Here is a 26,199-nt window from a genome sequence, read left to right on the forward strand (position 1 = left end):
CCTCTGCATCCAGCAGGCCCGTGTCATTCTAAAAAGGTTTCCAAAGCAGACCACTTGCTTCTTTTGGAGACTCCTGGAGCTTGTGGCATTGACACACACCATTTCTATCGTTGTCTGCATGTGAGACTTCCGCAGCATTGGGTAACTCAACTCCATGCCCCAAATAGAGACAGGCTGCAAAGGACTGTCTTGATTCAAGTGTTGCTGCAGTTGAACTGGTGGGAGTCCAGGGATGGTATTCTCTGAGGATTGTCTTCCTGTTCCCACCTGTGATTCTAGATTATCTGCTTCACCTAAAGTCTGACGGACTCTGCCTGTTCCTTGAAAGTCCATCAAACAACTATATATACCACCAGCATGTTAAAAAGAAGATTGAGTTTCTCACCTTACATCTGTCAGATTCTTAAAGGAACTTGTTAGTTGCCTTTCCTCCTACAAAGGAATCTTCCACTTCCTGGGACTAGAATCTAGTTCTATCAAGGCGATGGAGCCTCCCAAGAACAACTTTTCTTAAAGACAGCTTTCATTTGTTGCCATTACCTCAGCAAGGAGAGTTAGTGAGCTAAGAGCTCTGATGGCCAGTCTACTGTATGAAATAGTCTACAAAAATTAAGTGGTATCTACCCTTCACCTTTCTCAAAGTTCTTCCCATCCTGTGTTCTTCCTTAGACTCCATTCGCAGCTTTTATCTTGAGAACACAAAATCCTTTGGAAAGTCAAACAGGTTACTTTCAGCAGATGAGGAAAGATGCCAGGGAGAACTTACCTCAATCCAGAAACTGTTTTAGTGAATTAGGAAGCACAAAAATGCTTTTACAATATAAATGGAGTGCCAGTGCCTGCAGGATTAAGAGTCCTCTGCATATGGCCACTGCTGCCTCCAGGGCTTTTTTAGGCATCTTCCAACATTGGAGGTTGGTAGGGCAGCAACTTGGAGTTTAGTCTATACCTTCAACATGTATTATTCCACAGACTAGACATCACGCTCCAGTGCCCAGAGCATGGTATAGTGGTGCTACAGTCCATATTTCACTAAGAACTCGTTGCTCACTGTTCATCAGAGAGTGCGCAGCCTAGAAGTTTTAAAAAAAAAAAGTTATTTACCGGTAACTCCTGCTCTTTGACAGCTGCCTCTGCGCATTCGCATTTCCTGCCCATCTTTACCTCTAGCTTGGATTTCTATATGTTATCACTAGTTGTAGTTCAGGAGAAGGAACTGAGGCAGTTTGGGGGTGGGTTGTGTGTGACTAAGATATCTGATGTAAGATGCCATGCAAGAGTGATTGGTCCCTCCTCGATGGATATGGCTTTAAAAGAGGGTTCCGCGTGATCTCTTCCAGAAGTATTATAATCTCTATTTCTGTTCAGCTGGCTACTACAGCACTTGTTTTGTGTTACAACTGGAATGAGAGCCGAGGCTTTTGGTTGCATAAAGAAAAAGCTTTCCAGTCATTGCCTCGAGGGGGAAAGCAGTTCAACTGAAGTAAATGGAGTGACGGCACATTTACACTGGTGTAGCTGAGTTCAGAACTGGACATGGTGCTCTGTACTCACTGTTGCAAATTGTTAAGCAGTGATTGCCCAGTAAAATTCCTGTGCCTGGGATTTGTTTGATCCTTTCTTGACCCATTTGGTTGCTGACAAATAAAAAGACAGCGACATCATTCTGCAGGTCCAATTCTGTTTAGGCAATGTGAGATGTATTTGATACAAGACTGATCAGTAACAATCACTGTTACACTGTGACCCTAGAGCCTCTGGCCTCTCCCAAGAAGTTCAGAACAGACCTGCCCTTCAAAAGTTGTGATTCTAACATCTCAGTGGTCTTCCTGCTAAAGAGGAACTTTAGTGAGACTAAATCAACTGCCCAATCCTTCGGCTTCTCCTAGCTGTTTTAGTGAAAGATCAACTTCCTTAAAATAGCCAAAAGCAGCTTCCACTTATACAGTTTCCATCTCATTAAAAAGGCTGTCAGAAAGCTCCTCCCAGACAGTTTCATGTTTCAGACTCTCTTCCTGCTGCGAGACTACATGATTCAGTTCCACTTCAAGCTACCTCCTAACCTCCTTTCTCCCTTCCTTTTTCAGGGATCCCTTTTAAAGAAATGAAGATGTTGCTTCTCTCATCAAATTCGGAGTAATAAAAGAGATCCCTCAGTATTGCCTGGGGAAAGGGATTTTATTTTGATAATTTTCTCTTCCTTATCATGAAAAAAGAAAAGGGTGGGGGAACATTTTCTAATACTTTAGACTGGAGAAATCTGAATGAACATGTGAATGTTGTATTTTCATATTGTGATGTGGATTGCTGTTATCCTTTCCCCAAATTAATAAGACTGGCCCCCACTGTGGAGGCAGGCACTATACCTTGCTTATTTTTTTCCTCTGTAAAATCTGTTGATTCCACTCCATTCCTACTATGAAAGCCCTTGTTCGGGCCTGGCTTGTTTCTCCTGCTGACAACTGCAACCTCCTTTGGCCTACTGGACTTGCACTTTGCCTCCTGCTCATTCTGTACAAAATGTAGCTGCAAATGTCGTCCACTTTGTTCACCACTCTAACCATGTCTAATCTGTCTTCAGATCCCTTCATTATTTCCCCTCATTTCCCACATCAAGTTAAATGTCTTGTCCTGCCCTTGAAGACCATTGGCAATCTCACTTTTGTCTACTTCATTACTGTGTTTTTGTTTTTTCAAGGATATTGTATGAAATACTATTTAAACGCAACACACTGTAGATACGTAGGTGTCCTTTTTTTTTTTTTTTACACTGCCTTTTTTATCTCACTGGTAGCACAACCAATCAGAAGCTGTGGGCTGCTGAACTGCAGAAGACCATCTCAAGAGATTACAAATATGTGCTGCTGGCTTCTGAGCAATTGGTGGGCGTCTGTCTCTTTGTGTTCATCAGACCCCAGCATGCTCCTTTTATCAGGTGAGTGAACAGACAGCTGTACTAAAATTGGTATGCTCGCCAGACTGCTTTATGCTGCAAAATAAAACTCAGCACAAGTGGTTTGCAAAGTGTGCATATGGCTTGACACCAGCACTTAAGAAAAGCTGTTACGTTTCCTGTTAAAGACAGTTGCTTAAATTCTGTAATCTTAGATATGGAAATCTTGTACCTTGCCTGCAAGACTTGGAAAGCATCCATATGTCCTTATCTGCTCAAAAACAGTTGATGTCTTTAAAACACTGTATTGCAATGTGATGTTCATATTACTGATGATGAAACGATGTAAACATCCAACACCCTGTCATTATTTTGTACTTCTCCAATTTCATTCAGTGACCGTTAGAACTCTGTTTGAATGTCAGTTATTGCTGCTAAATTTTGTCATTGAATGTCACTTATTGCTGCTAAATTTTGTCATTGATTAAAGGTTTAATAGTAAATATTTAAATTATTTTTTAGGGATGTTGCTGTTGATACTGTAAAGACTGGTATGGGAGGAGCTACTGGTAATAAAGGTGCAGTAGCAATTCGAATGTTGTTTCACACGTCCAGTCTTTGCTTTGTCTGCAGTCACTTTGCTGCAGGGCAATCACAAGTCAAAGAGAGAAACGAAGACTACATAGAAATAGCCCGAAAACTCAGTTTCCCAATGGTAAGCAACAATGCTGTTCAGATTCCATAATAAAAGAAAAATTAAATCCTTAAAGCCATTAGGGCAGCTGCTGAGTATGTGATACTTCAATTTTTAAAATGAGTCTAACAAAGATAATCTGTTAACAATCAAGAGCATTACTCCTAAAACTTTAATATGGTGTACTCTGCCTTGCATCCTATAGAAATTTTAAACATAAAGTAAATATTTGCAAATTTGAACAAATTGAAAAATGTTTTCTTGAATTCTAAGCTGTAAAAAAAAAAAAAAAATCCAAGCTGTTCTCTCGGGAGGAGTTTCCTGCTGAGGTAGAGGATTGGGTGTTCTTCATCTCCGACCATCTGCGATAGGACAGTTCCCAATCCTACTTCAGATGCAGCTGTTTGTAAAATGAATTCTTAGTTGAAGTCTGGGGCTATAAGCACGGGGTTACTGCAGAGGGCTGTCCATAGATCCATGAATGCTTTTTCTGCGGCATCTGTCCACTTCACCATGTCTGGACCCTGGGCTTTTATCAGGTCTGTCAGGGGACTCGCTCTGGTAGCAAAATGGGGAATAAATCATCAGTAGTACCCCACCACACCTAGGAATGCCCGGACCTGCTTTTTCCAATTTGTCCGGGGCCAATTTTGGATAGCCTCTAGTTTGTTTAGTTGGGGCTTGACCATGCCCCTTCCTACAATGTAGCCAAGGTATTTAGCCTCGGCTAGCCCTAGAGCACACTTGGCTGTGAGGCCAGCCTGTCTTAGCATGTCCAGAACCGCTTCCACCTTTCCTAAGTGGGTTTCCCAGTCGGGGTGTGAATAATCACATCATCCAGGTATGCCACTGCATAACTGGTATGGGGCCGTAGGCGCTTATCCATAAGACGCTGGAAGGTGGCATTGCCCCGTGCAGTCCAAAAGGAAGAACAGTATATTGAAACAGACCTGCTGGTGTAGAGAGTGCCATCTTTTCTTTCGCATCTTTGGCAGGGGAATCTGCCAGTATCCCTTTGTTAAATCAAGGGTGGTCAAAAATCGGGCATTGCCCAGGTGGTCAACTAACTCATCGATTATGGGGTATGGATCGAATTTGGATATCTCATTCAGGCGGCGAAAGTCATTAGAAAACCTAGTGGTGCCATCAGGTTTGGGCACCAACACAATCAGGCTTGACCACTAACTGTGGGACTCTTCGATGACTCCCAGCTCCAACATCCTTTTTACCTCTGCCTTGATCTCCTCCCTTTTTGCTGCTGGGACCCGATGGGGCCTTAAAGTTATCTTTGCCCCAGGGTCTGTGATAATGTGGTGTTATGCTTCGGTGATCCAGCCTGGTTTGGTTGAAAACACATCCTGGTATCGGTTGATGATTTCGGTTACCTCCTTCTGGTTTGGTGTCAGATCAGTGGATATCCTGATCTGCTCCTGTATATTATTTCCCTGGATCAGGGTCTCTTGGGCCACTACACACGCCTCTCGTTGGTGCCAAGGCTTTAAGAGGCTAATGTGATAAATTTGTTCTGGTTTCCGGTGTCCTGGCTGCCACGCCCCATAGGTTACTTCCCCACAGGTTCAACCACCTCATAGGGCCCCTGCCATTGGGCAAAAAGCTTGCTTTCTGCTGTGGGTACCAACACCATCACCTGATCCCCTGGTTGGAACTGTCAGACTTTTGCCTGGCGATTGTAATGGGTTCACTGGGCCTCCTGCGCCTTTTCCAAATGTTCACATACAATAGGGGTGACCCGGGCTATCCGTTCTCGCATCTGCAACACATGGTCAATTATATTTCTCCCCTCATTGGGTTCCTCTTCCCAGATTTCTTTTGCAATATCTAGTATGCGACGGGGGTGGCGTCCGTATAATAATTCAAAGGGGGAAAACCCAGTTGAGGCCTGAGGTACCTCCCGGATTGCAAACATAAGGTAAGGTAGTAGGGTGTCCCAATCCTTCCCATCTCGACTTACCACTTTCCTTATCATTGCCTTGAGGGTTCGGTTAAACCTTTCTACCAGCCCATCGGTCTGCGGATGATAGACTGAAGTTCTCAGGGTATGTATATGGAGTAGCGTACAGAGGTCCTTCATTAGCTTCGACATAAATGGGGTACCTTGGTCTGTTAATATCTCCTTTGGTAGCCCCACTCGGGCAAAGATGCCCACCAACTCTTTAGATATCGTTTTAGAGGCCGTGTTCCACAGGGGGACGGCTCCTGGGTAGCGAGTAGCATAATCCAGAACGACAAGTATATGGTGGTGGCCCCGGGCTGTCTTCTCCAGGGGTCCCACTAGATCCATGGCTATTTGCTCGAAGGGGACCTCTATGATGGGAAGGGGTACTAAAGGTGCCCTCAAGTGGGGACGGGGACTGTGTAGCTGACACTCCAGGCAGGACGCACTGTACCTCCGCACTTCATGTACTCTGGGCCAGAAGAATCGTTGCAGGACCCGTGCCAGGGTCTTCTCTACCCCCAAATGCCCGCCAAAAAGATGACTATGGGCCAGACTTAATACAGCATTCTGGTGTTTTTGAGGTACTAGGATCTGCTGTACCTTCTGCCCCTGTACTGGTGCAACCCGGTATAAGAGGAGATTCTTCATTATGCAGTAGGGTCCTGGTCCCTGGGTTTTCCCTTCCCTGGGGACCCCATGTATTTCGGTCACCTCCTTCCTAATAAGAAAAGGAGTACTAATGGCACCTTAGAGACTAACCAATTTATTTGAGCATAAGCTTTCGTGCAAGGATAGGTTCCTGGGTTAGTGGTTCTATTGTGTGGTGTGTGGTTGCTGGTGAGTATTTCCTTCAGGCTGGGGGGGCTGTCTGTAGGCAAGGACTGGCCTGTCTCCCAAGATTTGTGAGAGCGATGGGTCGTCTTTCAGGATAGGTTGTAGATCCTTGATGCGTTGGAGAGGTTTTAGTTGGGGGCTGAAGGTGATGGCTAGTGGCGTTCTGTTATTATCTTTGTTGGGCCTGTCCTGTAGTAGGTGACTTCTGGGTACTCTTCTGGCTCTGTCAATTTGTTTCTTCACTTCAGCAGGTGGGTATTGTAGTTGTAAGAATGCTTGATAGAGATCTTGTAGGTGTTTGTCTCTGTCTGAGAGGTTGGAGCAAATGCGGTTGTATCGTAGAGCTTGGCTGGAGACGATGGATCGTGTGGTGTGGTCTGGGTGAAAGCTGGAAGCATGTAGGTAGGAATAGCGGTCAGTAGGTTTCCGGTATAGGGTGGTGTTTGTGACCATCGCTTATTAGCACCGTAGTGTCCAAGAAGTGGATCTCTTGTGTGGACTGGTCCAGGCTGAGGTTGATGTTGGGATGGAAATTGTTGAAATCATGGTGGAATACTGTAGCTCGTGAAAGCTTATGCTCAAATAAATTGGTTAAGGTGCCACTAGTACTCCTTTTCTTTTTGCGAATACAGACTAACACGGCTGCTACTCTCAAACCTCCTTCCTAATGTTGTCGTACCTTGGGTCTTCAGCCTGGTCCCGTCCAAAATTTCCTCTCCCGCGGCTAATCTGCCCAAGATCTAGGGGGCCAGTCTCTGTTACCTCTACTGGTTCAGAGGCGTTAGGGTGTGGGTCAGACTTGGGTGCTTCTCCCTCCTAGGTGGCCTCCTTTTCAGCTGCTTGGGTCCTCCTACCTACGAGAGCGACCAGTATTCAGGTTCCCAAGGCCTTAGCTGCCCTTCTCTCCCTTTTCGTCTTTCTACGCTGTCTGGGAGTGGAGAACAAATCTGGGGATATTTCAGAGAAGGTTGGGGGTTGACAGTCTACTGTGGATGCCTCACTACTTTCAGGGCTTCCCCCTTTCTCCAATTCTCCTACTGGGAGTAAGTCTCCAAACCCTGGGAAGTCCCTCCCTATGAGCACTGGGTATGGAAGTTTAGGGACTACACCTGCTGCTACCTCAGTAGTGTTCCCCTGAATCTCGATTTTTACTGGGATGGTGGGGTAATAACCAACTGTCCCATGGACACATGTTATCCCCGTACGCTTAGCCCACAGCAGCTGACTACGCTTCACGAGCTTCCCCGAGACCAGTGTGATAGCACTCCCCAAATCAACCAGTGCTGTGGTCTCTACCCCATTTAGCTTCACTGGTCTAGTGTACATATGTGGGGTTAGTGAGACCCCCACAAGGTGGATTAGGGAGCATGGGTCTGCCCAGTTCCCCAGGTTACACTGCATAGGCTCCTCGGTATTGGGACACTGTGCAGCTGTGTGTCCCCACTCCCTGCAGGTGTAACATCTGTATGGAGCCGTAGGCGTTCCCCGGTCTCTGGGTTTGGGTAGTCTAACATCATGATCCTCTTCCCCCTCAGTGCTCCGACTCTTTGTGGCTTATGGTGAGCCTTCAGCCCCTCTCTTTATCCACCTGGGTTCTCCTGGTGGCCCAGTCACCCGAGCTCTAAGGCTTGGTGCTTCTAGTTTAACCCAGGGTGCTTCTTCCTTAACTGGTCGGGTCAGCTCCCTCGCCGTCCTTCACCTTTCTACCAGTGTGACAACCTCATCGTAGGTGGAGGGTTCGTTCTGGCTTGCCCAAGCGCGAAGATCTGGCGGTAGTCCTCTCATGTACCGGTCGATGACCAGAACCTCTAATATCTCCTCCGGACTCCGGGACTCAGTTCGTAACCACTTTCGTGCGAGATGGATGAGGTCATATAATTGGGACTGCGGGGTTTTGTTTTCCTGGTACCTCCACTCATGATATCGCTGGGCCCATACTGTGGTCGTTACCCCAGATCTGGCCAGGATCTCTGCTTTCAGCTGGGGATAATCTGCTGCAGCCTCTTCAGGCAAATCATAATAGGCCTTCTGGGCCTCCCCACACAGGAATGGAGCGAGGATGCCAGACCACTGTTCTTGGGGCCAAGCCTCCCGCAGGGCTGTCCTCCGAAAAGCCAGGAGGTATGCCTCTACATCATCCTCCCGCGTCATTTCCTGCAGCTAGTTGCTGGCCCGCATGATCTGTGTCCCATCATGGCCGCGGTTCAGCTCTGTAAGGGCCTTTACCTGGTTTACCAGTTCCTGCAACATAGCCCGGTCTTGAGCAGCCTGGTCCATCAGCAGGCGATTAGTCTCTTGCTGCAGCCGCACTGCCTCCTGTTGGGCGGCTGCCTAGACACGAGTAGCCTCCTGATGGGCAGCCGTGGCTTGTATCAGTGCCTGCACTAACTCCTTCATTGTGGTGAAAAAAATAAAAATAGACCCTCTTCTCTTTTTTTTTTTTTTTTCCCCCCTTCCAAACACCCTCCTGCTGCTGCTGCGCTGTGGAACCAGATCCCACTTCCGACACCAGCTGTGACAAAGTTCCTCCTCTACCTTGGTGGGTCTTGCGCTTATTGGCAGATTTGCTTGCCTTGGAGCTTCACGGCAGCCCTCGGAGCTTCATGGCCATTTTCATGAATCCACAGTCCAGGACAACTCCTCCTGTGTCTGACCAGGAGTTGGGAGGTTTGGGGGGAACCCAGGCCCGCCCTCTACTCCGGGTTCCACCCCAAGGCCCTGTGGTATGCAGCTGTTTAGAGTGCCTCCTGGAACAGCTGTGCAACAGCTACAACTCCCTGGGCTACTTCCCCATGGCCTCCTCCCAACACCTTCTTTATCCTCACCATAGGACCTTCCTCCTGGTGTCTGATGATGCTTGTACTCCTCAGTCCTCCAACAGTCCGTGTTCTTACTCTCATCTCTTAGTTCCTCTTGCTCCCAGCTCCTCACACATGCACACCACAAACTGAAGTGAGCTCCTTTTTAAAACCCAGGTGCCTTAATTGATTCTAGCAGCTTCTTGATTGGCTGCAGGTGTTCTAATCAGCCTGTCTTAATTGTCTCCAGAAGGTTCCTCATTGTTCTGGAACCTTCCCTGTTAGGAGACGGAATCGTTTCTTTGCTCGCTCCTGAGCTATCTGCTTTCCTTTCTTTCCTGCAGCCCCCTGGCCCAGATTTTTCACACTTTTCCTTTCGCTTAGTTTCCCCCCCCGCGTTTGGGCCGGACGCTTTGTTTTTTTGGTTTCGTTTTCTCCCGCTTTTCTGAGCTGCGTCAGTGTGCTGGCCGGTCGCCAGCACCCCCCCCCCAGACGCCTGCTTTTGGACTTTGCTTTTTGCTTAATTGAAACCCCCAGAGGAGGGGGGGAGGACTGCCGACCCGCTGTCCAGAGAGGGGAGTGGACGCCCCCAGACCCAGCCGTTTTGTTTTTTGCCTGGACTTTTTTCTTATCACTACAACATTCCTAGCTGCCGAGAGCCTTGGGACAGAGCCAACAGCTGCAACAGATGCCAGAGGCCGGAGAACTCGCCCGAGCAGCTATGAATCATCGTGGAGAGAGGCCGTAAGACTGAGGGATTTCCTTTGAATTATACCCTCGGGGGGGGGGAGTTGACTGCGTTCCAGCTGCGTCTGTGGCGGCACAGGGGTGTAGCAGGGAGCTACCCCCAGATCCACCGGTGCCCCCAACCCCCCCACCACTACTACGACTATCACGGCCCCCGCTGCCTCGTCCCTGCTGGCAATCTGCCATCTGCCTTCGGATCCAGCTGTTTGCTTTGGACTTTACCTTTCGGACCGGACATAACAACCAACCAAACGAGACTCTTTGGACAATTGTGGTGGGTCGTCCTCCCTCCACCCCCACCCCCCGGATTGTTTATCCCATAGTTTACCCCTACTACCGGACCCCGATTTTTGCCCCCCCCCCCCCTCCGGTGTCTCCCTGTCTCTCCCTGCTTACAATGGCAGAGATGGAGAGACGCAAGGCCCCTCCAACGAAATTGGTTGTCCCTTCCCCATCTACCCCCCTGCCCACCCCTCAGGATTTCCCCACCGCCTCCATTGTTAGTACCCCTGCCCCCGCCCCCGCTGGGGCCTCGGCAGTGGGAGGCACCGGGGCAATTACTACTGCTGCTTTGGTTCTTGCCCCATTAGATTCTAGGAACCCCCCCCCCCAGTTAGACGGAAAGGTCGGGGCGGGCCGAAAGGAAAGGGCCCCGCTAATGCCGCTGGGCCCTCCATGGCAGAGGCCACCCCCACCACTGTGGCCTCATCATTGATCGTGGCACCCCTCCCAGCTGTTCCCTCCACCAGCTCTGCGACCGTCCCTCCCCCGGCCCCCAGGACGTATGCCCGGGCGGCGGCAGGCTCCCCCTCGCCTGCCGCCTCCTCATCTCGCCCACCCACTACCTCCGCTACCATCACTAGCGCCCGGGGCCCTCTTCCCGCCCTGACCAGGAAGCACGGTGTCCGTTGCCTCCTGGTGCCCGCCTCGCCCCACGTGGAGGCATACGTGCAGGCGTTGGCGAAGGTGGTGGGACCCATGGCCATTGTGGCGGCCTCCAAGATGTATGGGAAGGTCGTTTTCTTTCTGGCTTCGGAGACTGCCGCCCAGGAGGCGGTGGAGAAGGGCCTAGTGGTAGGAGGGGTGTTTATCCCCCTAGAACCGCTAGAAGATCTGGGCGTTCGCCTCGTCCTCACCTCCGTTCCTCCCTTTTTACCTAACGTTGCCCTGTTACCCGCTCTTTCTGCCCTGGGAAAACTCGTCTCTGCTATCAGCCCTCTCCCGTTAGGCTGCAAGGACCCCGCCCTCCGTCACGTCCTTTCGTTCCGCCGGCAAGTGCAGATTTCACTGCCGGCGGGGGTGCGTGACGGAGAGGCGCTCGAGGGGTCCTTCCTAGTCCCCTACCAGGGAGCCCGCTATAGGGTCTTTTATTCCACCGGAGAGGCCCGGTGCTACCTCTGCCGCTCGGCGGGGCATGTCCGCAGGGACTGCCCTTTGGCCCGGGGGAGAGGGGCACCTGAGACCCCCGAGACCCGGCAGGATATCGGCCCTGTCGTTGCCGACACCCCTGGCCACCCGGCACCTGAAACCACCCCTCCTCCCACCCGATCCAACGCTGCCCCCGTCCGGGCCCAAGAGGTACCTTTCCAACAACGCCCGGGCGACCACGGGAGTCCCGCTCTTGCTGTAACCACCTCGGCAGAGCCTCTGGAGGAGAGTGTGGCACAGCTATTACCAGGTGCAGGAGAGGGCTCGCCCCAAGGAGAATCCCCCGCCCCTCCTGCTGCCTCACCGCTATCCCCTCGAACCCCTGAACCTTTGCCTCCGCGCCCCGCTCCGCCCCCTGCTACTCAACCCCCAGATGACGCTATGGAGGGCTGGACTGTAGTCCAGGGGAAGCGAGGCAAGCGGAGGGCTCGAGCCCCGCTGCATCCATCTGACGCGGAAGCCCCCCGGAAGACCAGGAAGGGAGGTACTGACCTTGAGCCTCCCGCTTCGGCCACGAGTGAGATCCATTCGCTGGTGTCGGGAGGTGAAGATAGACTGGCATTGGAGGGAGGAATCCCCCCTCCGCGGGGGACCCTCCCCTCCGAAGCCCCGGAGGAAGCCCCTTCTAACCGGATACCACCTGAACTCCCTACGAACCCCGACGTGACCGTTGAGGCGGGCCCTAGCGGAGAGGCCCCCAGGGTAGTAGGAGTCGGCCTCTCCTCTGTGTATGCAGAGATTGAGGCCCTAGATTTGACCCCGGTCACCCAGGGAGGGGATGATTTACTGCCGGCCGGCCTCGATTTAGGCAATCTCACCCCAGGCCCCCTTTCCCCATGTTCTCTCCCCCTGACTGCCTTTCCGGGTGAGCACCCCACGGAAAGTGGTTTACCACCTGATGCCATGGCTGCCACGACCACCCCGGAGCCAGCATCTAGCATTACTCGGAGCCCCCTCCCTTGCCCCTTAACCCCCGACCCTGCTCAGGAGGCACCTTCTTTTTGTTGCTCGCCTCCTGAAGCCCAGGGCCTTACCTCTGCCCCTGCCCCCACCCCTGTCCCGGTTCAATTTCCCTCCTCCTGCAAGGCTACTGCCGCCCCTGGGGTTATTTCTTTTCCGCCTTTTGCAGATTCCCCCCAAGGAGCAGTCTTTACATTTTCTAGTTGCGACTCATCAGGAGTTGCGCTTTTCCCCCTGCCATCCCCGTCCACCCCAAGACACGAGATGGATTTAATAACCCCAGCCTGTCAGACGCCCCGTCGGCGGTCCGCACCCTGCCTACCCGCCTTAGCGGACCTCGAGGCTGTATTAAGAATCCCATCGGGGAGTACCCCGGAAACCGTAACCCCATCCCCCCATGAGCTGCGGCATGCACTACGGAAGTTCTTAGAGCACACCCGTGGTGCCCGCAATAGGGCACAGCTGGCTCTCCAGCGATGGGGGGACTTCGACCAACTCGTTCAGGCCGCAAGGGCCCTTATGAAGGAGGGCAGAGGGCAAGGGAGGCGCGGTGCCGCGGCCTACGAGCGGGCCCGCGGCTTCCGGAAAGATCTACTTACTTACGGGATGGGACACGGGTTGCTACGCGACCCGCCGGGGGCCATGAGCACCCCCACCAATGAGAGCTCCCCACCCCCCCGGCCCTCCGCATGACACCTCTCATTATTGTAACCCTGAATACCAGGGGCTGTAGGATGGCTCTCCGCAGGTCCCAGGTGCTCTCCTACCTTCGGGAGGGGGGGTACTCTGTGGTTTTCCTGCAGGAGACCCACACGGACCCAACCGCCGAGGATAGGTGGCGGCTGGAGTGGGGGGACGGGGTATACTTCAGCCATTGCACGACCTGGCAAGCTGGAGTGGCGACCCTGTTCTCCCCCGCCCTGCGGCCCGAGGTGCTAGGGGTCACTGAGGTCGTACCGGGCCACTTGTTGCACCTCCGAGTTCGTCTGGAGGGGCTCGTGGTCAATCTTGTTAATATCTATGCCCCGCAAGTGAGTTCACAGCGGCCACAATTCTACCAGCAGGTGTCCGATTTTCTCGGCACCCTAGACTCGCACGAGTGCCTGATCCTGGGAGGGGACTTTAATACTACCCTCGAGGAGCGGGACCGCTCGGGGGCCGAGCCGAGCCCGGCCGCCGCGACCATTCTCCGAGACATAGTCGACTATCACTCCCTAGTGGACGTCTGGCGTGACCATCACCCAGATGACACTTCCACGTTTACCTTTGTCCGGGTGGAGGCCCATCGGTCACACCGCTCTCGGTTAGACCGTATTTACCTATCCCGTTTCCATCTTTCACAGGCCCACTCCTCCACCGTTCGGCCGGCCCCTTTTTCCGACCATCATTTAGTTACCGTCACGGTCTCCCTCCGTGCGGAGGGACCGGGGCCGGCCTACTGGCACTTTAATAACAGCCTGCTGGAGGACGAGAGCTTTGTGATGTCCTTCCGGGAGTTTTGGCTGGCCTGGCGGGAGCAGTGGCGTGCCTTTCCCTCGGTGCGGCGCTGGTGGGATCTAGGGAAGGTGCGCGCCAAGCTCTTCTGCCGCAACTACACTCGGGGCGCCAGCCGACGGAGAAATGCAGCGATAGAGCAGTTGGAACGGGAGGTCTTAGAGCTGGAGAGGCGCCTGGCCGCCAGCCCCGGGGACCCGTCCCTCTGCGGAGCGTGCCGGGAGAAGCGGGAGGAACTTCGAGCCCTCGAGGACCACCGGGCCCGAGGTGCCTTTGTCCGGTCCCGCATCCGCCTCCTTCGGGAGATGGATCGCGGCTCCCGCTTCTTCTATGCCCTGGAGAAAACGAGGGGGGCCAAAAAACACGTCACCTGCCTTCTAGCGGAAGACGGCACCCCCCTCACGGATCCGGAGGAGATGTGTGGGAGGGCCCGTGACTTCTACGCAAGCCTTTTCTCCCCGGATCCGACCGATCCTGGCGCTCGCGGGGTGCTCTGGGAGGAACTCCCCACGGTCAGCGTGGGCGACCGAGACCGGCTAGAGCTGCCTCTCACCCTGGCCGAGTTCTCGGAAGCCCTCCGCCGCATGCCCACCAATAAATCTCCGGGCATGGACGGGCTGACCGTGGAGTTTTACCGCGCGTTCTGGGACATCCTCGGCCCAGACCTAGTCACTGTCTGGGCTGAGTCTTTGCAGGGCGGGGTCCTCCCTCTGTCGTGCAGGCGAGCGGTGCTTGCCTTGCTGCCGAAGAAGGGGGACCTCCGCGATTTACGAAACTGGCGTCCCCTCTCACTCCTTAGCACGGATTACAAAATCGTAGCGAAAGCAATTTCGCTGCGGCTAGGGTCCGTGATGGCGGACGTGATCCACCCAGACCAGACCTATACTGTCCCGGGTCGCAGCATTTTTGACAACCTCTTTCTAGTCCGAGACCTTTTGGAACTCGGGCGGAGAGACGGTCTGTCGTTCGCCCTCCTGTCTCTCGATCAGGAGAAGGCGTTCGATAGAGTGGATCATGGGTACCTCCTGAGCACCCTGCGGGCGTTTGGATTCGGACCTCAGTTTGTGAGTTTTCTCCGGGTGCTGTACGCCTCCGCGGAGTGTTTGGTTAGGCTCAACTGGACCCTGACCGAACCGGTCAGCTTCGGGCGAGGGGTGCGGCAGGGGTGCCCCCTCTCAGGCCAGCTGTACGCTCTGGCGATCGAGCCTTTCCTCTGTCTCCTCCGCAGGAGGTTGACGGGGTTGGTGCTGCGGGAGCCGGAGCTGCGGCTGGTCCTGTCGGCGTACGCCGATGACGTCCTCCTCGTGGTCCAGGACCCGGGCGACTTGGCGCGAGTGGAGGCATGCCAAGCCATCTATTCAGCAGCCTCCTCCGCCCGAGTCAACTGGGTCAAGAGCTCTGGCTTGGCGGTGGGGGGCTGGCGGCGGGTAAGCTCCCTCCCACCCGCACTTCAGACCATCCGGTGGAGTGCCGGCCCTCTGCTCTATCTCGGCGTTTACCTTTCTGCCACGCACCCTTCTCCGCCGGAGAACTGGCAAAATTTGGAAGGCGGCGTGATTGAGCGGATCAGGAAATGGACGAGGCTACTCCGATGTCTCTCCCTTCGGGGGAGAGCACTGGTGCTTAACCAACTAGTCCTGTCCACGCTCTGGTACCGGCTCAACACCCTAGCCCCGGCCCCGGGTTTCCTGTCCCACCTCCGGAGATTGATTCTGGAGTTCTTTTGGTCAGGATTGCACTGGGCCCCTGTTGGAGTTCTTCATTTGCCCCTGAAGGAAGGAGGGCAGGGCCTGAAGTGTCTGTACACTCAGGTCCGCGTTTTCCGCCTCCAGGCCCTGCAGAGGCTCCTTTATAGTGCAGGTAGTTCGACGTGGAGCATATTGGCGCACGCCTTCCTACGCCGCTTCCATGGGCTCCGATATGACCGGCAGCTCTTTTATCTTTGTCCGAGAGGTTTTCCGCGAGACCTCTCCGGGCTGCCGGATTTCTACCAGGACCTCCTCCGGACCTGGAAACTGTTTTCAACCACCAGGTCTGTGGCGGCCATCGTGGGGGCAGATCTCCTCACGGAGCCCCTGCTACACAACCCCCAACTTCGTGTGCAGGCGGCGGAGTCCCGCACGGTGCGCCAGAGGTTGGTCCTGGCGGGAGTTACGAGGGTCGGGGACCTCCTGGACTACGACCGGGGAGACTGGCTGGATCCCCTGACGCTCGCTCGACGCATGGGGCTCTCCAGCCTTCGCACCCCCCGGCGCGTGCTTCAGGAGGTGGAGGCCGCTTTGACCCCCGCTGCTCGGGCTTATGTCAGCCGAGCCTTGCGCGAGGGCGCACCCCGCCCATCCTTTACCCCAGGCCCGCCGGACCTTTCCATCGGGCCCCTACCCTGCCGATCCCACCACACCCCTCATCCTTTCACTGCAAGCCGGCTGCATGAATTGCAACCGGTCGGTTTTCAAGTTGCACCACGGCAATATTTATATACACTCACGCTCCATACCCTTCACGCCCGCACCCTGGTGTCCCGTCCCGACACAAAGTGGCGAGATCTCCTACCACCCTTGGAGGGGGAGCAACCTCGGTGGGCCAGCCTGTACTCCACCTTGGTCCCGAGGCCCGTCGGGGACATCAGTTGGCGGCTCCTTCACGGGGCCGTGAGCACGGGCGTGTTTTTGACACGTTTTACCTCCGTTCCGGAGACTTGCCCCTTCTGTAATGTGAGGGAAACCCTGGCGCACGTCTATTTAGAGTGTGCCAGATTGCAGCCTCTTTTTCGGCTCCTCACAAATATTCTTTTGCGCTTTTGGCTTCATTTCTCCCCTCACCTCTTTATCTATACACTCCCCATCCGTGGCCCCACCAAGTCGCGGGATCTCCTGGTTAGCCTCCTCCTAGCCTTGGCTAAGACAGCCATTTATAAGACCAGAGAGCGGAGGTTGGCTCATGAGGCGTCCTGCGATTGTAGGGCCGTTTTCCGATCCTCAGTACATTCACGCATCCGGGCGGAGTTCCTCTGGGCGGCGTCCACCGACTCCCTTGACACCTTCGAGGAGCGGTGGGCGCTGTCCGGGGTTCTCTGCTCGGTGACCCCGTCCGGTTCCCTCCGTCTGACCCTCTGATTGAGGGACAGAGCGAGAGACGCCAGCCACAGCCATTAGCTGCTGTGAATACCATCATTATTGTTATTTAGGAGGGGTCTTATAATACATGGATGTGCCCCCCTCCCTCCCAGCCACCCACCCCGCAGCCGTGCCCATCTTGTCGGGCACTCTCAGGAGAGGGAGGGTCGGTGACCCTGGGCGCGGCACTAGGTAACTCGAGGGGGTGGAAGACCACGAGTGTCGAGGAAGCCCCCCCGCTCTAGGCCACCAGGTAACTCAGGAGGGTGGAAGACCACGAGTGTCGAGGAAGCCCCCCCGCTCTGGGCCTGGGCTAGCCTGAACACCTCTCCCTCCTGAAAGCTGTTGTGTTATACCTTCTGATTGCGTTGTTTTGTTGCTAAGTTTTTCTTTATCTTTTTGTAATCTCTGTAACTGTTACAAATAAATTTCTTTTCTGTTTCAAAAAAAAAAAAAAAAAACCTTCCCTGTTACCTTACCCAGGGAAAAGGGACCTACTTAGCCTGGGGCTAATATGTCTGCCTTCTATTACTCTCCTATAGCCATCTGGCCTGACCCTGTCACAATATATAGATTTCTGTCACAAGGTTGTTTTCAATTTCAACATGTGTATTGTTTTTCAGGGAAGACTCCTCTTTTCCCATGACTATATATTTTGGTGCGGCGATTTTAATTATCGTATAGATCTTCCTAATGAGGAAGTGAAAGAGTTAATTCGCCAGCAGAACTGGGATTCCCTTATTGCAGGAGATCAACTTGTCAACCAGAAAAATGCTGGACAGGTAACTCTTTAGAAAATGGTGCATTTAAGAGTCCTTTATTTTTCATACTGTAACTCTTATTAAAGCTACTTCATGGGGGTGCTTGTGCAATATTGTTTCTGCATTGCATTGTTAACTTGTCACTTTTGTCAAGTCACCAGTCTCGATTAGGGTGGAGTGGAAAAACAGTCAGTCGGATGCTTGTATCAGTTGCTCTGAAGAAATTGTTAGTAGTGCAACTACAATGACTAGCTTTGAGAATGAGATTTTTGATGTCCCTTATAAAAGAGAAACTGCATTGTCATCCTGCTAATAGTGTTTGGAGCATATTAAAGAGAAAACAGTAATGGTTATCAAATGCAGTTGTCACAGCACAGGATTTTTAAGAGAGCATAGTAAAGTCTTTTTTGGTAACACCACTTGTCTCATTAAAATTATGTAAATAGAATGAATGTATTTGCTGTCTCCTACTTCGTGACAAGAGCAAATAGACAACTGATAGCAGCTGCAAATCAAATTATGGCTTTTTTAAGGAACACAAAGATTTTAGGGGGTTTATTGTAGCAAGGCTTCTGACATCAACTTTTTTTTAGCAGGTCATAGTTAAAGGGACACTGGCAATGTAAAAATCATACTCCTGTGTGAAAGTGTTTTATCCCAATTGTTAAAGTATCAACGCATACTATAGTTGAAACATTAGACACACATATTTTTTCTGGGTTTTTTTAGTTTATTTTGTGCGCTTGGCAACACTTTATTTATAGGTAGTGTCTACTTTATTGGAGTTAGCTTTCTCTTATTTGTGTAGGTCTTTTGCACAGCAAGAGTGGAGAGAGAAACATTTTATAAAGTGTTTTTTATTCTTTAATAAAGGAATATTATAAAAACAAAAATTGCCCACCTCTGAATTTCCCTGACAAAAGTAGCAGAAACTACTTAAATTGGGTTTTGTTTTGTTTTTTTAAATTAACTAGATTTCAAGTTGATTGTGTCCCTTCAAAACAAGAAAAGCCGACAAATACTGTATTTATGAGGTCAGCCTTTGGCTAGGGGATCAAAGTTAAATTCATATCTCAGGGTTCCTCTAACGTTATTGAGACTGCCAAACGCAAAACCAAGTTCAAAGTAGTAGTTGACTCAGTTCTTGCTTATGTAGCATACATTTCACCAGTGAGAGAGCTTCTCTGCCTTTTAGGGAAGTAGACTAATTGGTCTTATTTGTTATTGGGGAGAATTTCAAAAGTGCCTAAGAGATTTAGTGATGCTTAATAGGACCTATGCTCCTAAATTCTATAGGCATTCTTCACAGATTTCAAAGAAATCTCAGAATTTTCCTTTTCTCGTATTTTTGTGCGTTGATCAAGAATACAACAGTATTATCTTTTTGCACTTATTATACTTCTTCTGCTCTTCCGTGTCTCTTCCCTTAAGACATTAAGACATTTTTGGTTTTAGTAACTTGTTGGGAGACATTGATGGGCTGCATCTTCTGTTCAGGCAAGCACCTCTCATGTAAACATTTCTGCTTAGAAATATAGATGTTGCTATAATGGGATAGACCACTCTATGTAGATCAGTATCTAGTCCTAGTATTTGTTCACACAGAGCCAGCAAAGTGCACCACAAGGATGTGATTTGTAGAATGCGCTTGGCATGTTGTGTTCTAATTGTCCCATATAGACCCTGCTGCCGCACTCTAAAAGGTACCTAGTTCACACTGAGGTAGTTCTATTTCATACAGGACTACATTAATGCGAACTACATACCTTTTTAGATGGTGCCAACAGAGTCTACATGGGCAGTTAAAGCGCAGCACATTAGTGGCTTTATGAATCACACCAATGTGGTATGCTTTGCTGTGCCATATAGACAAGTTCTTAGACTATTGCTGATGCAGGATGCATTCAAAAGTTAGAATAGGAAGATGGATTCACATTCTTCTGAGAGACGTGCTTGGGCTCAGTCTTTTCCTCCAATTGAAAGAAGACAGAGTTTTGATTAATTTCCTTAAGTTTTCCACAATGATTTCCCATCTTTGTCTTTTAGTATGACTCAAAATGTCTTTGTTTATGCAGATCTTTAGGGGATTTTTAGAGGGAAAGATAACTTTTGCACCTACATACAAATATGACTTGTTTTCTGATGACTATGACACCAGTGAAAAATGTCGCACGCCAGCATGGACAGATCGTATTCTTTGGAGAAGAAGAAAATGGCCATTTGACCGATCAGGTTTGAGAGTTTACTTAATTTTAATTCAATATCAATTTAAATTACTTATAGTAGCTTTCCAGCAGTATTCATAATTCCTAAAATGTTTCAGGATTGCTACTGAATTCACACCAGAAAAAAGTAATTGTTCATTTTGTTAGATCATTTGAACAAGAAAGTATATATAGCCCTCGTTCTTCTTTATATGCCTGCCTTTGTTTTTGTGTGCAATGTTGTAACGTTGCATGGCAATAGCCAGAGTTCAATATCAGTTACTGGCATTTGTGTAAAGTAAAAGAGCCTCCAATTTCCCCCATCCTGTTTTCAGTTTGGTTTAATATCTAGATTTTTTTTTTTTCGCCTGTCCATACAGTCACTTTTTTTTTCTCTCTTTTATGCTTATTATAGCTGAAGACCTGGATCTTCTGAATGCTAGTTTTCAGGATGAAAGTAATATCCTTTACACATGGAATCCTGGTACTTTGTTGCACTATGGAAAAGCAGAGCTGAAAACGTCTGATCATAGGTTTAAACTTTACTTTCTGTATTACTCTTAACCATTTAAAATGTAATGCTTTTGCTTTATTATTGTATTCCTCAGTCACTCTGATGTTTTCTAACTTTTCATATATATGTATGTATATTTCTTTAAGGCCTGTTGTTGCACTGATTGACATAGATATATTTGAAGTTGAGGCAGAAGAGAGACAGAAAATTTATAAGGAGGTGATTGCTGTGCAGGGACCACCTGATGGTACTGTAATGGTCTCCATCAAAAGCTCTTCACCAGAAGAAAACTATTTTGATGATATTTTGATTGATGAACTTCTTCAAAAGTTTGCAACCTATGGTGATGTTATACTTATAAGGTTAGAACAGTTCTATTTACCATTTAAACTATACTCTTTATTATTATTTATCAACTTTCCTATAAACTTTCTGAACTGATGTTCTTAGGATGCATTTGTGTTTTTATTTACTTCATTGTTAGAACTGAGAAAATGTCTAAATTCAGTCTGTTTAAATTGTGGCCAATGATGAGAGCAATCAGTATTAGTGGGTTGGTTTATTTTAAAGGGCCTTATTCCATCCTCCATCCAAAAGAGATGAAAAAAAAAGTAAAGCCAAAAATTGGTGGTGGGTTCTATTTCTACCCCTCCCTTAAACTTAATTTCAAAATATTAACCTTTGGAAACTAATTCCTAGTTGCATTTCCCATGGAAACTTATTTGGTATCTATTTGGCCAGTGGAGGATGGGCCATATCATGGCTTGGGAGAGAAATGTAATCTAAATATGCGCTTAGATAGGCTCTGTGCAGGAAAACTTCCCAGCAACCAAGGGGAAATAGATGGGGACACTGGTGGGCATAGAAGGACCTGAGAGGAGAAAAGAGCTTGTGCTGAGTAGCATGGAAGAAGGAAGAGAGACTTGTTGTGATATTATTGCATTATGCTAAGAACAGTTCCATTCATCTTCAGTGTTCAAAGGGTTGAAAAGATACTATTTTAAAATAGGATCTAGCAGAAGTCACTAATGAAACACTGGGGACAAATGTGGTGAAAACTGATAAGCAACTAAGTCCATCTGTAGTCTCTGGGATAGGTGGCAGATGATAAAAACAGCAATTCTTACAAAACTGAATATAAGGGGAAATAGAAGATACAGAGTAGAAAAAAGTCAGTTTGTACTTTAATCTTATTAAATAATGAGTACTCAAACAGGTCAGTTTGACTTCAAGTGGCATCTTGACAAACCTGAAGAAGGAAACCAAAATCATGGTTGTTGGCAGGGAAGTGAGACTTAAAAGATTTAGAGGAGTCCCTATATCTGACTTTTCTCTTGTCTTCTGTTTTGCTTCCTCCTTTTCGCTCTCATCCACTACCCACTGGCTGGTGGAGGGTGGATTTTTCATGTTCCCTGCTTAATTATCTGTTGGCAACCTGGATGCATCTTTGGTGGCAACTAATTTATCAGTTGCCAAAGAAGCTGTCCAGCTTAGTAGTAATGCTTTATCAATGGAGACAGCTGAAAAGGGAAATCATGAGGCTCACATAACCTAGTCTTATGATCATTTCCTTTTGTAGCCTTACCATGTATATATTGATCTGGATACATCAGTGAATGAGGACAGACATGGATGGATTTTAAGCTGCAGGCCGCAACTTTATTAATCTCAATGCTGGGAAGGGTTGCGCACCACCCTGTCACCCATACTTTCACATACCAGAAATTTTAAGTGGCTCTAGGGCAACACCTAGCATATGACCTGTAACTCCGGATAAACTCTTCAGCCTACCCCAGAGTGGATAAAAATACATGATTGTTTTAATTTTAATAGATATTTTATTTAAATACACTTTTCTTTTTAAAAATAAACCTTTAAATCTGAAATTATGAAAACCTATGTTAAGACCTAAATTTACTATAATCTATTAAAATAATTTAAATTAATTAAATATTATTGAGCAGAATATGTTTGTTGCCCAAGTTTTAAAGCAAGTCAAGCTATTGAACTGGTGGAAGTCATTGGATAAGCACCTGGAACCAAGAGCTAAGTCCATTTTTGACACCAGTAGCCTCTTCTGCAGGTACAAAGATTATTGTCTTCATTTCAGTTTATTCAGTTAGTACAGTTCAATGTCTAGTTCACTGAAAGTTGAGATAATTAGGAGTTATAAAAAGCAGGAAACCTTGTTCTTCTTCGAGTGCTTGTTCATGTCCATTCCACATTAGGTGTGCGCGCGTCGCGTGCATGAGCGTTGGAAACTTTTTCCCTTAGCGGCTCCCGGTGGGGCCCCTGCGCCATGCATATATACCCCTGCCGCCCGACCACCCTCCAGTTCCTTCTTACCGTCTGTGGCGGCGTTGGAACAACCTCTGTCTCTTGTATGAGAGCAGTCCCTTAGCCTTTCTCATAGATAGCTGTTATCAGTGACTTAGCATACCTTTGTTGTGGACACTTAAGTGATTAGGTGCTTGAAGGCTTCCAGCACCCGCCTCAGGCCACAGGGCATGCCGCAGGCCCACAGGTTTAAGGCTTGTGCCACGTGCTGCAAGCCTATGCCAGTTAGTGACCCCCACGGCTCGTGTCTATGTTGCCTGGGGGAAGAACATCAAACTGAGCGGTGTAAGATTTGCAAGGCATTCAAGCCAAGAACAAAGAAAGAAAGAGACTTTCGTTTGAAGCAATTGTTGATGGAAGCTCTGGCTTCCTCGGTGCATAGTGCCCTGGAGCTGTTGGGAGACCCGGCACCGGATAAACACCGAAAGCTGTCGGCCCCAGAGCGCCAGACTAGGCCCCAGCATGGCTCATCCTCCCCGATGCGGCCCATGGCGCAGCCAAAAGGAAGGTGCGAACGTTCCCTGCATAGGAGGCCGGTGCCTTCGAAGGCCCCGAGCACAGATAAGAGTGGGAAGGCCGCTGTCCTGGCGCTGGCACCGGTGGCTTCAGCACCACAAGTCCCACCGAGCCCAGGCCTAAGAGAGCTTAGTGCAGACGATGGGCTCGAGGACTTAATGGATCAGCCCTCCACACCTGGCACCTTTGAGGCGGCAAAGGACCTCATTCAGTTGTCAGCGACGAGCCCCCTCCCATACAGGGAGACTCATCCGGCACCCATGCCATGGGTGCCATCGACGGGTAAGCCGGCAATGGTGTGCCGTTCGAGGACACCGCCCAGGCATCGCTCCCGGAGTTGGTCCCGGTCGAGCTCCACGTCTGCGGACTCCCAGTTACCTGCGGCTCAGAAGGAAGTCGCGGTACCGTGAGTGGGTCGGCTCGAGGAAGTAACGAAAGAGGGACGACGCTCTGCGGCACCGATTAGAGACTGGCACTGGGAGGAGTCGAGACAGCCCTCCCTGGAGGTCTCCCTCAGATGCCAATGCCGATCCTGGTCCCGAAAATGCCGGCGCCGTTCCCTGTCCCGGGTATATCGGTACCGGTCTCGCTCCCGTTCCATTAGGAGCCACTCGTCGACCTCCCGCTGGCAGAGATCATCGGCACTGCCGTGGCCTTCACGGTCAGCGTCGCTGCAGTCCGGCGCCGACTCTGGCCGTTATAGTTACTCGCACCGTGCTCCAGACAGCAAGGACCCTTAGACGGGGTGGCACCCCCAATGGGGGCCACCAGGTCATTGGCCCTTCTGGACTCCTTGGACCTATCAACAGCGCCAGTGGGCCCTGTCCAGGGCGAGCTACTCGGTGCAGTGGTCCTGGTCCCCGCACCGATGCCCGATGGCATCGGAAGCTACAGTATCCAGGCCTTCAGCATCCCCTCAGGATAAACCGGAGAGACCAGCACTGAGTCTGGTGCCGCCCCAAGGTCTCCCACCCCGGCTCAAGCTGGAGGCCCCTCCCATGGAAGAAGGGGAGCAGGAGGACCAGCCAGAGGGGGTTGAGCAGCTGCTAACCTCCTCGTCATCCCCAGATGAGGCGGTGGCGGGAACAGCGGTGTCCGGTCCTCCACCCATAGACCACAGAGCCCACCAGGAGCTACTGCGTAGGGTCGCCCAGAACTTGGGGTTGCAGGCTGAGGAGACGGTTGAGCAGGAGGACCCCATTGTGGACATTTTGAGCCCCGAAGGTCCATGTAGAATGGCGCTCCCGCTCATTAAGACCATCCAATCGAATTATAAGACTATATGGCAGACCTTGGCCTCCAGCTCTCCAACGGCCAAAGGTGTGGAGTGCAAGTACTTTGCCCCATCAAAGGGCTACGAATTCTTGTTCTGTCACCCAAGTCTGTGCTCCCTGGTGGTCTCGGCAGTGAACGAAAGGGAGCGCCATGGACAACAGGCCCCGACATCTAAGGCCAAGGAGGCAAAACGCCTGGACTTTTTTGGCAGAAAGGTGTACTCGTCAGGGGGCCTTCAGTTGAGGATTGCTAACCAGCAGGCCATCCTCAACAGGCATAATTTTAACTCCTGGGCAGCAGTGGGGAAGTTTAAGGACAACCTCCCACAAGGTTCCCAACAGGAGTTTACAGCCCTGGTGGACAAGGGCAAGGCAGCAGCTAAGACCTCTCTCCAGGTCTCCCTGGATTCAGCAGACGTGGCGGCCAGAAAAATTGTGTTGGGGGTGGTCATGAGGTGCTCGGCTTGGCTGCAGGAGTCAGGCCTGCCGCCTGAGATCCAGAGTACACTTCAGGACCTCCCCTTTGAAGGGTCCAGGCTCTTTTCGGACCAGACAGACACGAGGCTGCATAGCCTCAAGGACTCGAGGGCTACACTTAAGTCACTGGCTATGCACACCCCGGTGGTGGGGAGGAAGCCCTTTAAGCTGCAGCCTCCCCCTCAGCACCAGTACCAGCCTCGTCATAGGCATGAGCCTTACCGTAGGTGAGGCAGGGATAACAGGATGGCGCAATAATAACAACAATAATGCGCCAGGTCAGAACCAAGGTCAGCACAAATCCCAGCCGGGCACTAAGCCAGGGTTTTGAAAGTGCACTTGAGGACAGCATACCAGAACAGTCACCGGATCCGTCCCCTTGTTTCCTGAATCTCCTGGCCCGTTTCTCCCATGTGTGGTCCAGCATTACGTCAGACCGTTGGGTCTTACGCATGGTACGGAATGGGTACTCGCTGCAATTCTCTTCCCACCCTCCTTCCCCGTCCCTCCTCAGGGACCCCTCTCACTAGCATCTCCTAGAGAAGGAGGTTGGCTCACTGCTAGAGGTGGGGGCGGTAGTGATGGTGCTGCATGGCCTAGGGGGGAAAGGTTTCTACTCCCGGTACTTCCTCATCCCCAAGGCCAAAGGGGGCCTTCGTCCCATTTTAGACCTGTGCGGGCTCAACAAGTTCCTGGTCAAGGCAGGGTTCCGCATGGTCTTTCTGGGCACCATCATCCCTTCCCTGGATCCGGGAGGCTGGTATGCTGCCCTCGACATGAAGGACGCATACTTTCATATCGCCATCCACCCAGCACATTGGCGGTTCCTGCGCTTTACCATGGGCCAAGAACATTACCAGTTTGTGGTTCTCCCGTTCGGTCTAGCCGCGGACCCACAGGTGTTCACGAAATGCATGGCGGTGATGGCGGCCTTCTTACGGAGGCAGAGGGTCCGGGTTTACCCGTACCTTGACAACCAGCTCGTGCCGGGTCGATCCAAAGCGGAAGTGCGGGGCCATGTGGAGGTGGCCCTGAGATTGACCAGGAGCCCCAGCTCGCAGAACAATGTCCCCAAGTCCACTCTCGTGCCCACGCAGAGAGTAGAATTCATAGGAGCTGTCCTGGACGCGGTGCAGGCCAGGGCAAGCCTTCCAGTATCCCGATTCCAGGCCATCCAGCAAGCGGTGGCCTCCCT

General features: G+C 50.8%; 1 protein-coding gene across 9 annotated transcripts in view; it reads left to right on the forward strand.

The window, feature by feature from the left end:
* The window catches only part of SYNJ1 (synaptojanin 1), a 117,219-nt gene that overhangs the window by 43,995 nt on the left and 47,025 nt on the right, over window positions 1-26,199 (forward strand). For all 9 annotated transcript variants that reach the window (XM_074970678.1, XM_074970685.1, XM_074970690.1 and 6 more), the window contains 6 exons: window positions 2,795-2,935; window positions 3,416-3,608; window positions 17,545-17,703; window positions 19,758-19,914; window positions 20,302-20,419; window positions 20,547-20,762. In XM_074970678.1, coding sequence (XP_074826779.1) covers window positions 2,795-2,935; window positions 3,416-3,608; window positions 17,545-17,703; window positions 19,758-19,914; window positions 20,302-20,419; window positions 20,547-20,762 — 984 coding nt within the window. The remainder of the gene's footprint in view (window positions 1-2,794; window positions 2,936-3,415; window positions 3,609-17,544; window positions 17,704-19,757; window positions 19,915-20,301; window positions 20,420-20,546; window positions 20,763-26,199) is intronic.

The sequence above is a fragment of the Natator depressus genome, chromosome 1 (genome assembly GCF_965152275.1).
Source record: "Natator depressus isolate rNatDep1 chromosome 1, rNatDep2.hap1, whole genome shotgun sequence".
Classification (NCBI taxonomy): Eukaryota; Metazoa; Chordata; order Testudines; family Cheloniidae; genus Natator; species Natator depressus.